Source organism: Uloborus diversus, chromosome 6 (genome assembly GCF_026930045.1).
Source record: "Uloborus diversus isolate 005 chromosome 6, Udiv.v.3.1, whole genome shotgun sequence".
Classification (NCBI taxonomy): domain Eukaryota; kingdom Metazoa; phylum Arthropoda; class Arachnida; order Araneae; family Uloboridae; genus Uloborus; species Uloborus diversus.
Genome location: NC_072736.1, coordinates 75,651,905 through 75,666,469, shown reverse-complemented (window position 1 = coordinate 75,666,469; position 14,565 = coordinate 75,651,905). Strand labels below are relative to the sequence as shown.

At 33.1% G+C, this 14,565-nt stretch overlaps 1 protein-coding gene across 2 annotated transcripts in view; it reads right to left on the bottom strand.

Annotated features, from left to right (window-relative positions):
• LOC129224673 (casein kinase II subunit alpha) overlaps nucleotides 1-14,565 on the bottom strand; it is a 66,395-nt gene that overhangs the window by 9,814 nt on the left and 42,016 nt on the right. For both annotated transcript variants that reach the window (XM_054859218.1, XM_054859219.1), the window contains exons 9-10: nucleotides 13,170-13,271; nucleotides 2,017-2,117 (exon numbers count right to left, since the gene is read on the bottom strand). In XM_054859218.1, the coding sequence (XP_054715193.1) occupies nucleotides 2,017-2,117; nucleotides 13,170-13,271 (203 nt within the window). The remainder of the gene's footprint in view (nucleotides 1-2,016; nucleotides 2,118-13,169; nucleotides 13,272-14,565) is intronic.

Here is a 14,565-nt window from a genome sequence, read left to right as displayed (position 1 = left end):
TTTGAAATTTATGGTTTTTTTTGGAAAAATCTGTCACTTGTTTAGGTTTTATGCACTCGCGGATAATCGGGAGTGTACTGTATGTATATTCTGAATCGTTTTTAAATACTATGAATAAATATAGTAATTTTGAATCTAAAACTGGGGTAACAAAAAACGACATAAGCAGATAAAATTTGATCATTTCACTTCCGAGATATAAATATTTAAAATTTATTTCAATTAGGAAAAACTTTGAGTTAGGAACAAAAAGTTTAACAATATTTTGATAGACAGTATACTCCCGATTATCCGTGCTAATCACCGGGCGACGTAGCACGGATAATCGAAAAACACGGATAATCCGAAAAATCATTTAAGGAATATGCAGGGTAACTATTTAAGGGGAAATAAGAAAAAACTATGTATATACTCACACAAACCAGGAATTTTTCTTCGAAATGTATTGCTTAAAAAAAAAAAAAAAAAAAAAAAATCGGTGATACCTTTTTGTTTTCTTTGTTTGTTTAAATTGTTGCGCGTGTCCGTACGAATTTTTCTTACTGCAATTATTTCTCCGTAATCGTAACCTCTTTCACTCATGTAATCCAATAAATGCTTCGCAAATCGTAGAGCAGTAGAATATGAAATTGTATTTTCTTCATGTTCTTCATCTTTGTTTTCGGTATCATCACTTGCGTTTGATTCAGTAACAAGTTCAATGATATTTTCGTCAGTTAGACATTGAAATCCTGATTCACATTCGTCACTTTTAAACCACTCTTCGACATTTTCAGCGTCAACTGATTCGAAACCTTCGATTTCTTTAATTTCCTCAATGATGTTATCGATATTATCGATAACATCATCGAAGCTTTAGAAAAGTGTGATTCCGAAATGATGCACGGATAATCCGCAAACCGGATAATCCGCACACGGATAATCGGGAGTATACTGTACTTTTCATTTTATAGGACTTTTTCAGTCTTTTTTGGTGTAATCTCGTTGTAAAAATCCACAGAAGCTAATTCAGTATTAATTTTACAAGTCAATGATACAAATAAAGCAATTATCCTAAATCATTTGCAGTTAACTATTTTTAGACTTTTTAAAAAACTTTTTGTCTCTTGTTGTCATTTGTAATCATATTTATCTTTTTTCGGAATGTGGAGTAAACCGGCCGCGACACCAGGATTTTGTTTAAAAATCGGGACATCTAGCAAGCCTAGTTACAGATGTGAAGTGTCAAAATAAATACTGAATCAGTAATTAAACTTTATTTTTGTTTCAATTTTAACAATTGTTGTAATATTTATATCTGTATTACAGTTGCAAATTGAAAATCTGGAATCAGCAAGAATGGAGCAACCCAAAGACTGAGAATTTTTATAGATAGCTTAAAAAAACTATTTTCTCTGAAGTTGTAATAACATACAAACCAAGGTTGATAGTGGATTTAAGTAAAATTTTCTGAAGATTGAAATTTTCAGAAACTAGGAGGAAGCTCAAATTTTAACAGAGGACTTCTAAAGTTTTTCCAAGTTGCATATGCACTCTGGTATATAACATTTTTAGCAATTCTTTCAACTCACGTAGGTTGCGTTCGACGAGCTCGACCGAGAGCGACCGGTTAGTTAATCACGTGACAGCTGATGATCACATGCTCCAATCAACCAATCAACTGCTTAGAATGGTAACCGCCGTGGTGATTGGTTGATCATAGAACGATTTGGTTAGTAACCAGTTACTTACCGGTCGACCGGTGAGTTTCGTCAAACGCAACCGTAATGAAGCATTTTAAAGATTTACGTTTTCCTACTTGAGACACATACCAATTTTCTCTGAATAGGTGGGCATATGCTACTTATACTCTATATACTCTATTTAAAGAGGGAATCTAAGAATTTTGGGTAGGAAAATCATCTTAGGTTTTAAACTCTGTAATATTAAATATAAATTATAAAAAATATGTGCTTACATCCTTTCCTTTAAAATAGCTGAAAAATAATTTACTAAAAGTAAATATTGTAAACTTACCTTCCTAATATGTCATTGAATCGACTGTCAAGAACGATTTGGTATTTGTCAAGGTATTCATACAATTCTTCAGTACCCAATACTTTAACAATTCTAACTAACTGAAATTCAAGAAATGAAAAAATTCAGTAAGTAAATTTTATTTTTGCACCAACTATTTTTGCACTTCTCTACCTGCCAACCTCTTTCAAAACACAGAAAAATTAAATAAACATGCAGAAAGTACTATGAAATATTATTTTGCTTTCAGACATTTGACAAAAACTAAAAAACTAAGTTAAAATTTTGAGAACTATTATAGCTTGTTTATGTGCAGTTTTCAGATAAACAATGTTCAATTTCCGATTTTTTAAAACTTTTATGTGTTTATATTCAGTAAACTCAACTTTTCCGAGGGCAAATTTTTAGATAGTAGAAACAGACCCTCCCCCAGGCTTGGGCATGAGGACACCACCCCCCAACTTGCCCTTTGATTCTTAGAATAAGCCCAACTTGCCATTTTATCGGTAAAACGGCGCCCTGATTGCCTCTATGTTCATGAACTGGCACCCTTTTGATCTAAGATTCTTACTATTAAAAGGAAGGGAGCCAGTGGCCCTTCCCCTTGTTTTCCTACAATGTATTTCTTCTATGTGAAAATAGCGAACATCTGCCCCTCCCCCTCTCCTCCCAACTTGGATTGTCATTGAGCTGACTGAGAATTTGGCATTGTAGAAACTAAACAATGTTCTTCCAAAGGCCTTTCACTTTTCAAACACTTTAAGTCACTGCTGAATTCACAGAATCACTTCGTTACTCCTTATCTCAGGGTTTGCATCACTTTTTAATCACTAATGGGAGGCTGTTTACACTAGTTTCCAACAAAGAATACTGGCTGTCATCCTTCCTCCTTATCGCTTCATGACAATGGAAGTGTTTGTTCGTCCAATCAACATGTGTTTTAAGATAATTCTAACCCTTCTCTTTCAGCCAAATAAACATTTAGTTAGCCCTGCATTTTTATGATATTCCAGTCAAATTCAAGTTTTAAATATTTTTTTTGCGCTGCAATTTTTTTTTTTTTTTTTGTGCATAATTCGTGGATAATACATTCAGTTTTATTATTATGCATTATATGCACAAGGAGCATTTTTTGGCCCAGAAAATAAATTTTTATTTTTGCTCAATATTCTTCATATTGTGTACTACCAGGGGTAGAAGTGACCGACTTGTCACATATAGGACATTTTCCACAAAAAATATAGGACAAATATAGGACGCATTATATGAATAATTTTGCTATGAAAAAAGAAATACATATCATATATTATTTAGTTATTCTTATCAATGATTTCGTTTAAAAAAAATTTCAAAAAATTTATAACTTACATCTGAAATGACTTTCCTGTAGTTGAAAGAAATATTTTTGAAAAGAGTGTACTTTACAGACTAAATAACTAAACAAAATTTGAACAAAGATAAATTTTTATTTTTTCTTTCCCACTTATGACCCAAGTACTAATTCCACTGCTCTTTGATTTTCTATCTAAACTGAACCCTTTACCACTTGTATTAAGAACAAACAGAGTTTGAGAAGGATCCTTCTGACGTTTTTCAGAGTTTTCTTTATGCTTAAATGTTTTAGCATGCAGCCTCAATTGCAAAAATCCACTATTGTTTATGGGCACTGAACAGTTGCAAAAATGGCAAAAAGCGGTAAAATCATCTTTTCCTTTAGTGCACCATGCACCTAAATTTGTACAATTAATGTCCTCCTGATTCAACCACTCCACACGAAATTTTGTTGAGCGATGCAATTTCGCCATTATAATTCCAATTATTAACACAAACTACGTTTTAACATCATAAGAAACTAACATTCCACAATCCCAAAATTCCACAAAAAGATTGCAAAAAGAAGATTAGAACATTCCGATCAGAAAATGCACTGAACACAACACATACCAAAATATCAATGAAAACCATGATGGAAAACAAAACAAATGGCTGTTGCCCTCCCCCCCCCAAACGCAAAGATTTAGTTCTCGAAACTCCACCCACTATAGAGTAACGTCACATTGCTGTAGCCAATGAGTGAAGATGCCTGTCGTAGGATTCAGTCAGTTGAGTTTAATTTGAAATTCGTTTGGGCACATATTTTCAACGAAAAATCCGATGTCAGAAAGTTTATTTACTGTTCCTTTTAAAAGATATATTGGGTAAAAAACAAGAATATAGGAAATATACGACATTTTTGAAAAATATAGGAAATATAGGACGATTTTGATGCTTTTTTTTTCAAAAATATAGGAAATATAGGATATATAGGACTACTTCGACCCCTGGTACTACTGAAAAAATAATATTAAATATCAAAAACCAAAAGCAGATGCTTGGTTGTTGTTTCCTTATGGTGGTGGTTATTCCAAGAGCAATTATTAAATTTGAATTGAAAAGTTTTTTAAGTTACTGCTAGTAAAAGCTGAAAGAATTAAAGAATTAGTTATCATAATGTTTTTTAAATGATTATAAATTATTCAATAGTCCAAGGAAGTAATTCATGAATATTTCGAAGTTTTTATTGTTGAGACAGTTAAGACATTTGAAAACAGGTATAACAGTATATATCCTAAGATTATACAGGGATGTGCCAACCAAATCTAACTTTGGGAGCTATCTTGCGAGCAGAAAAATGGTGAGTTTGGAGCAGCTCGGAGAAGCAAAACTATGAATTTGGAGCAGTCTGGAGCAGTAAAATTGCAAATTTGAAGCAGCAAAAATTTAAATTTCACATCAATTTGGAGCAACTATGTATGTTTCACCAGTGGCGGCATTGCAGCATCCTCAGTACGGTAAAAATTACATATTGGTTAACAGGAAGTGATAATAAAATGGTCATGTTAAGAATAACTAGATTTGTTAAGAACTATTAAAATTTTTGCAACCAAAGCTTTAAATTTATTTTGTAATAAGTTATTTCACAAAATATCTCGGTACTAGTTTTAGTACAGTTATTTTTAGTAGTTTTAATCTGATATTTTTGGAATAGAATATTTTATTATAACAGGAAGAACAGAATATTTTGTAACTATACTTAATCAATATCCAGTGTTTTGCTTTATTGCCAGTACACTTAAAGATGGAGGTGTTGCTTGCCTCATTGCGTTTCAAAAGTAATTTTCTAACCCCCTGAGACATGGAAGCAAAAAAGTTATGTTTAAAAACACATTTCCTTCAGATTCCTCTCTTTAAAAAACCCAAAAAAGCTTTTTTAACTGGGCAATTTCTTTTTTTTCATGTCATTAAAAAGTATAGTCGCAATTCACAAAACAATTTCTTTTCCCTCATGCTATAAATTTTACTTATAAGTGCATTATTTTCTTATTCGCTTTCCATAACCGACCTACATAACATTGAACTAAGACCAATGATAAATACATCTCATCGAATCCTGTCTCTATTTCTTGAGAAACTGAATTGATCATTTTTTACAAAATATTGATTTTATATTTTGATTACAACTTCCTGTGGGTTAAGTCACCTTTTCTATATTGGCATATAGTAAAAACTGTAATGGAAAGTTGTGTCAAAGCACTTGGTTCAAGCATGCATTAGTGCAAAAATTACTAAGAATTTCAATTGTCAATCATTAAGATTATCGGATTGAAATTTTTATGATAGTAGAGCATAGCATTGTTCAAAAAACGCTCCATAGTATAAATAAAGTAAATAAAAATTCAAACAGAGCCATACTTATTGAAATGACACCAGATTTTCTATCATTGAAAAGGTCGCTTTCCAGTAATTCTTCCAGGGAGCTCTTATATATTTACTCTTGAATATCACTACTCTTGAATATAGATTTACTATTGTGTCACTCGAGATTGTCAAGTAAAGAGCCTCAAGATATATATTTGTTGATGTGAAAATATTTTTGGTGGGGGGAATTTTTTCAAATCTTTACAAAAAGTTTCTATAAAAGCATATAATAAGAGTTGCCAAAATGTGTTTCTAGTACAAGGAATTAATGATCACTTAATAGCTAAAAATTAAGCTATAATAGGAGCATAAGAATTTAGGTAAAACGACATGGAGTTCATGCGTAAAAATTGCGCAGTCTCAACATTGTGGGCATCTCATACATGATGCACCATCATAACATAGACTACACAATTTTGAAATATTTAATCTACATGAAGAGATTACTTCTTTAGTTGAGGCAAACAATTATCTTCCATCGGTTTTTTCTGTTTTGAAAATGCAGGCAAATGATTTTCTAAGTTATCTAAATTAAATTTATTCATTTTTTTCTTATTCTGTGTGAAAATTTTGAAGGTGCAACTGCCCCCTCTTGCCCCCCGTGTTTCACACACAGAAACATGTGTGACATGCAGGGCCGTGGGGTTGTGGTTTAGATACTCTTTAGGTATCTTTGAAGGAAATAATACATTCCAAAAATTGCTAGTCGTAAAAATGCAATTTACTCCGTCTTTGGTGATATCAGAAGAAGAGGACGAGAGGAGAAGGAGTGTTCCCCCATAAAATTTTCGAAATTTTTGTATCAAAAACAATTTTAATTAATCTTTGGTTGTATTAGGTTCATGTTTGGGTCATGGGTGCAAGTTTGGTGATGCGTCCAAGATGGAAAATATTTTCAGCCCCCCACCCCCAAGCATGCGTGCTTAAGGGAAAAAAAATATGTATAAATGCTGTAGATTTTAACTAAGCCAGTTTTGGAATTATGGTTTGATTTGTATTTTAAGATTTTGACTTTTCTAACAACATGAACCTAGTTTAAATGGTAATATTTAAGCGTTTTGATATTGTAATTCCAAAAACCTAACAGTCGCCAATAACGGGGGATCTGGGGCTCTCCCCCATAAATTTTTTTAAATTGAAGTCTAAAAAACGCAATAGTAGGCAATTTTGGTAAAGTTCTGGGAAAGAAGAGGTTTAGTGACTCATTTTTTAAAAACTTACTCTTTACTACATCATTTTTTTTTTCAAACTGATAGTCCCAAAACCACAATATTGGGCGAATTTCAAAAATATTAGAGAAAGAGGGGGGGAGGGGGAACGCTGTGGGCTCTCCACGAAATTGAAGCTTTAAAAACAAAATTGTACTCCATCTTTCACAACATGTTATATGCTTTTTGAATGCATTATCGAAGGGATGGAGTTTAGGAACTCTCCTGCGGCAATATTTCGAAATTGAAGTTACAAAAACACAATTTTAGACAATGTTGGATAATGTTTAGGGGTAAAAGCGTTTGACGCTAACCACCATTAGTTTTTTTACGATCGCAAACATTTTCATTGCATCAGTAAAATCGCTTGGGACATAAGATTTTCACTTTAGCAACATAAATCAGTTCTGATCGTCTACCCATGGTAGCGCCATCAAACCAGAAAAGAAGAAAAGGAGGGGGGAAGGGTATAGGATACTAATGATATAATGTACTGGCACCATTCCTCCACACAGTCTTCATTTGAAAAAGAATTCTTTTATAAGATAGCAGGTGGTGAAATTAGCAATAAAAACCGCTTCAGTGAAGGAGATATATTTTTTAAACGAGGTACTTTCCAATATTCATTAATTAAAAAAAAAAGCAATAGGGGAAAAGAATCCTAACCCCAGAGAGGGCCTCCGAATCACATCCCTCTTAAGGCACTAAAATATATTTCAGCTTCCAAAAATTTTCGGAAGAGAACTCCCAAACCTCTTCCTCTGAGTTCACCACAAATATCCTAAATTTGAGTTTTTAAGACTTCAGTTTCTAAATTTTTTTCTAGGAACAGTACCTATATACATGACTTATGACCGTCTAAAAGTTTTAAAACTGTAATTTTTGTAACTTTTTGAAACAAGCTTCCTACTCCCTTCCCCCTTCAGTCCTCCAAAGATAGCCCAAACCAGAGCTCTTAAAATTTCAGAAACCAAAACATTTCGGGCTGGGCGGCGGAATACCCCCCCCCCCCCCCGCCTTACTGCGTTTACTGAAAGCAGTGTAAGTTTGTGTTTAAGATTTATTTTTCTATTGAAAAAGCAACTCCCCTCCCTACATAAACAAAGACAACCCAAAGTTTCAAGACTTCAATTTCGAAAATGTTTCGAGAAAGACCCCCGAAATCCTTACCTCTTAACTCACTCAAAAATAAGTCAAAATAGCATAGCTTCAGCATGGAGAAATTTTCCATGCCCCCCCCCCCCCCTTCCGCAAACTCCATTAAGTTATTTAAGTATAGACTCAACTTCTTTAAGTCATTTAAGTATAGACTCAACTTCTTTAAGTCATTTAAGTATAGCCTCAAATAGTTTTTAATACATCAGCTACAAAACATTTTCCGATTAGAACACCAAAACCATCTCTCATAAATTCACCAATGATTGCTTAAACTATTGTTTTTAGGACTCCAGTTTTCGATTTTTTTTTAACCTCCTCCTCCTAACTTTTACATCATTAAAACAGCCTAATCATTTTGACTTAACTTTTAAGTTTGCAGAGCAGAAATCCTGATCCACTCCTAGCTTCAAAAATGGTTTTCAATTCAGCTTATCGATATTTTATTCTAGAGCCCTTGAGTAACCCCCCTTTCCCCTCTTAGATTGTCGAAAATATAAACGTTTTAAGACCACAGTATCGTGGGTTAATTTGCGGACTTACTTATTGCAAGAGCAGCGTTTTTTCGCAAACTAGCGCTGTCGTTATTTTCTTCATTTCCCTTCGCGCTCTCCCCCCCCCCCCTTCGTCCCATATTTCCATTATAGCGGGTGTTAGATTGAAAGACATTGGAATTTAGTGATTCTTCAAGTTTTAGAATATTTTACCAGAAACATGTCAAAAATGCAGAATCAGTTGCCCATTGGTGTTTCAAACCAGCTTGAAAATTTCCCCCGATTCTTTCCAAAATTCACATTTTGACTAAAATCTTCAAAATCCCTGATAGTTTCCGTTTTACCTGGGATGGTGAACGGCCATTATTGTGACGTAAACATTTCATCCCGTCAGCAATCACTCGCAATCGGTGATTCAGATAGAACTTTAAGACATTTTAAGAGCGCACATAATTTTCATTTATGCATTAAGTATGCATAAGTTTGCAAAAGAAAAAAAACGCAAATGAAGAAAAAACGAAAGGATGATAAAAAATGCAAGAGAAAAGACTAAATTTTCAAGTAAAAGACGATTAATTTGAAAAATCAGGGAGAATAGCGAGCAACTTCGCGGTTTGCAGTTGGAAATAACAGAGCAACCTAAAAGAAGTCAAACCGCGCGAGTCTAAAAGCCACTCGTCCAAAAGCACGCAAACAAAACAAGCCCATGTTAGAAACTCGAGAGAATGTCGATGTAAATTCATGGTTATGGAACGGTCCAGTAATATTAAACCATATTTTTCAAACACTCCATTTTTCTTTTTAAGCAAAAACTGAAGTCATCGAATTTCTTTCCGTCTCGATCTCTGTCTCGGAAATTTTGTCCAAGACGGAAATCCGTCCTAAGATGGAAGGTCTTGCACCCATGGTTTGGGTTCCTTCCTAAAATTATTTTAAAATTATAGTCAATTTGAAGCTATTTTTTGTGACGAAAAAAGATCATGACTCTTCCGGAAAATTTTCTGAATCTGAAGTTTTAAACAGGCAATTTTGAGCTATCTTTGTTGAGGTTACGGGAGTGAGGAAGATTAGGCCGTCTCTTATCGAAATTTTTCGAAATTGAAGCATGAGACTCAAATTTAGGCTATCTTTGGCGACGGCAGGGGATCTAGCGAATTTCCTCCGGCAGTTTCTTGGTAGTGTAGTTTTAAAAACACATTGTTTTGGCAATAGTTGGAAAAGATAGAGGAAACATGAAAACATTAGCTTGAAATTCCTAACCGAAATATTTTTCGAAACTGAAATCAATTTCAGGCTACTTTAGAGAAGCAAGGGTTTGGGGCTCCTCAGACGGTTATAGCTAAAAGCGGGGACTGTGAAGCTTCGGGGGACCTTTGAGTATTTGTCGACATTAAAATTTGGAAAAAAAAAATTACAGACTATCTTTGGTGATGTAACGGTATGCCTTAAGGCCACGAAAGTAATATAAGCCAGGGAATTCTCCTCTGGAATTTTTTAGAAATTGAAGTTAAAATTTGTAATTTTTTGGCATTGTTGGATAATGATGGGATAAAAAGCCGTTACTCTTGGTGTGTCCTCAAGAACTGATTTTTGAAACTGAAGTCAACTTCAGGCCAGTTTTGGGAAGGAAGGATTTGGTGGCTTCACCGCAAAGCCTAAAAACAAAATTTTAAGCTATTTGTGATAACATAAGGGGGATCCGGGGGCCCTTCCCCGAAAGTTCGTGGGAACCGATGTTTAGCAAAAGCAATTTTAGTCCATTTTAAAGTCGATAGGTGGGAGAGGGTGAGATTAAGAACCTCTCTAAAGACTTGAGTTCAGACTATCTTTGGTAGTTAGGTTAAAAAATGGATTCCGGGGCATTCTTCCAAAAAAAGTACAAAAAATGCTGTTGAGCAATCTTTCATGACGTTAAGAGGAAGGTTAGGATTTGGGGCTATCCCATGAAAACACATTTTGGAGCCATCTTTAGGGACTTCAGACATGGAGGAATGTAAATTGTTTGAAATTAAAATCACAAAAAATCTATTTTGCTGTCAAATGAAGCATATACGTACCGAGTAGATATTAATATACAATGGACCAATACACCCTTGTGCACTGACATTTTATTTTTCTTAAACTATGCTATCGGTAAATTGGAAATTACTTTGATTTTTCAGAAAAAAAAAAAAAAAAACATTTAAAAATCAGCATATTTATTTGACTTATTAAAAGTTATCTTGTAAAAAATTCTTGAGGAAATTTGCTCAATAAATATATATGCGGCCTGCAGCCGCCCCTTGCTCTTGGTCGCCGCCCCTGTGCGGTGCACGAACTACACACTTACTAGGATGACTGGTGACATAATAAAACAAAAAAGTAGATTCAGGATGCAAAACCAAACTCCAACTACTAATTGAAGTTCTTTTGATTACATTTATTATGGCTATTATCATTTTTTCTTGGTGTAATATTTTTCTCAAAAGACTAGTACTCTCCTGCTCTACTTTTTTCTTACACTCCTTCTGATTTAAATTTAGTTCACACATTTACTTTGTTTAAAACATCACTGCCTTAGTGCATATTTTTAAAATTTGTTTGCTTCATAAACTCTCAAAAACATATTCAAAAAGGCTAAAAAAAAAAAAAAATAATAATAAAATAAATAAAAGCAAAAAAAGCAAAAAAGAATGGTTAAATTAAAAAACTTTACCACAGTAAGTTACAAGTCAGTTTTAAAGAGCTATTAAACAATCTTTTATTTTTTCTTTCTTTCTTTTTTTGGCATGTGTAAGTTATTTACTTACATTTGACCTTATATACTTACATATATGTTATATAATGAACTTGATTAACAAATCTGAAGATCAAGCAAAAGCTACATTAAAACCTTTTATTTTTAACTGTTTGATATTTAATCACAAAATTTATAATAAAATTACAATGAACAAAAAATGAATTTGAGAAATGATGTCATAAGAAAAGAAACTTTAAAATACGTGAAAAAAATATGAAAAATAAAATAAAATAGATAAAGTAAAATAAATAAATAAAAATTTAAGACAGGTTAAGAGAGAATATGGAAAACGTGCATGAATCTGAGAAACTTGAAATATCAGCATATTCAATACCAAGAGCGTTAGAATTCCTCAATTACTGCTATCTTAAGTGTCTCCAACCCAAAATAGAGATCAATTTTCTGTCCTAAAATCTTAAGAAACCGAAGATTAAAAACTGGTAAACAATATTTTTTACAAATGGCATTCGCTTAAATCAATTTGGATGCAACTGGTTTGATATTTTGGAGTGAGCGTTGGCAAGAAGACGAACTTACAAGTCTTCTTCTAAAAACAAAAGATAAGAATGGTTGAAAATAATGGTCAATAGAAATCTTTTCAAGTCAAAGGAACAAAAATCACATAATAAATAAAAATGATCGACTTTTTCAAAAACAGATGCAATCGGATTTTGAAACGTGCAAAAATCGGGATCAAGTCAAAAAAGTAAAGACAAGCTCCAAATGCACAAACACGATGATAATCTGCAAAAACTGCCGAATATGTTGAAGGAACTGTAACATTACATGCAAAATCTCACTTTTGGCGGAAGTTTGTCCAATTTCCGAACAGAATCTGCGATTGGTGCAGCTGGTACATCCCTGATTATATCCACAAATGCTTTGAGGCAATAACATGCCTTAAAAAACAGTACCCTGCCCTTTTTAATCCTGGGGGAAGCTCCTGCAAGAAATAAGAAATCAGCCCCCCCCCCTTCCCCCCAAAAAAGTAGTTTTTTTTCTGTTCAAATGTTAGCAGATGGATACACTGCAAAAAATAAACATATATTTGAATGATAAATTTAAAAAAAAAAAAAAGAATAAAAACAAATTTAAGACATTTTTTAAAAAACTAATCATTTAACATAAATTACAAGCTTTTTTATTATGTATAAGTTGATTGTTCATGTAAAAATGATTGGATACAATTGTCTGATCAATAAATCAAATCAAAGCCTTCAAAAAGAATTTCTAGAAGCAATTTGGAGACAGGCTGTTTTTATTTGGTAATTAAATGAAATTATGTCAAAAAATATTTATTCATTGGTTTTTCAAAAAGTAAACTTACCGAAATGATGAAACAAAAAAGACAATTACAAAGTATCATACAAAAATATTATGAATTTTAAGGGACTTTCATCACTTTGAAGGATCTGTAGGAACTACAGACCAAAACAAACAAAAACTGTCTTCCATTGTACAACTGGCTGCACAATGAAAGAGAAAATGTGGTCAAAAAACTCAGCAAAATCTGGATTTTGCACCTGAATTGCCATCACAGTAAAATTAATTTACCTCTATTAAATGTTCTTAAGTGGACACTGTTGTGGCCTGTGTGAAATAGATGTCATGTGTATGTTGTCAGAGATGTCAGTATGTTGCATTTCAAACCTTTACACAGTCAACTTAACAATTAATAAAATAGAATGGGAAATGGAATTTAAAAACAAAACAAACAAATTTATAACAATCAGGTCAAAATAGTTATTATTCTTAGTAGCAAAACAAAAAGGAAATTACCTGATCATAATTGTCATGCCCATGGAAAAATGGTTCTTTTCTGAATATCATACTTGCTAACATACAACCTAAACTCCACATGTCCAAGGAATAATCGTACATCTAAAAAGGAGAAGCGTTTAATAAAAAACAAGAAGTTAAAAAATATATATAGCTTTGAATTAAAAGAAAAAAATCGTTAAAAGTAAAATATCAACTACTGAGTATTAACCCTCTAATGCTCCTGGGCCATGAGTAAAATGTGTGGAATTCTTCCCCTTAAATTTTTTTTTTGGAGTAACCTGCTATGTAATAGGGAAGTTTTTGATTTTTCAATTTTATTTTTATATGACAGAACAGCATGTATGAACATAATCGGTGAAAAATGTTTTGAGATACAATAAGTAGTTTTTTAAAAAAATAATTTTTAAAGTTCAAGAGAATGATGTCAAATGGCACAGGAAGTGACGGCATCCGCTCTTCCGCTGCGCTTCAGTGACAAGGAGAAGCAGTGGCTTCGTTTGAGAAGCACTTGGCATCATGTTTCTGGAACATTAAATCTCTCAAACTCTCGGAAATATTCGTACACCATCATTGATGTTACTTGAGGAAGATTATTAGACTGTGCTTTAACGAATCTGGCCTCCACAGTATATTGAAAAGAATTATTACATTTCTTAAAAATAAAAATATCGGTTGGCTAAAAATCTCCGGAGCGACAACAGGGGATCTTCAGAGGAAGGCTGCACCCCTAGATTTCTGTGACATAAGCTCATGACGTTTCGGAAGTGCGTACTTTTGCGCATGGATTTTTAATAATTCATTAAAAATCAATCATGGTGTTTTAAAATTAGGCAATGGTCAATTTTTGAGTTTTGAGTGTCAATTAACAATATCCAATAGTCAAAATAGGAATATTTAATAGGTTGCAACTTCCCTACAGGGTTCATACTCTATTTGGATGAAAAAATTCCATGACTTTCCCAAGACTTTTTCATGACTTCAATGAAAATTTTCATGACCACGTTACACGAAGAGAATAACACTGTTTAATCTCAACTTTGTAATATTTGGAAAAGAGCATCAGCAAAACTTCTATATGAATGCCACAGCCTAATTGAAGCACTTACTCGTAATTGAAAAAATATAAGCGCACACTTAAAAGACTAAACACAATTCTTATTTGTCTTCATCATATAAATTTAAGTAAAGCAAAAATGCAGTGAAGCAAATATGATGATGCTTAAACGTCTGATATATTTCTTAAAAAACAGGCAGAATGATATTGAATGGGACAAAGGTTGAATGAGTCATCACTAAGTTTCAATAAATTTGCTTCAAAAGTTACCTTTTAGTGTCCCAACAGTGCCTTTAATCATCCACGTAACTCGACAGTATTTTGGTTCTTTAAAGTAAA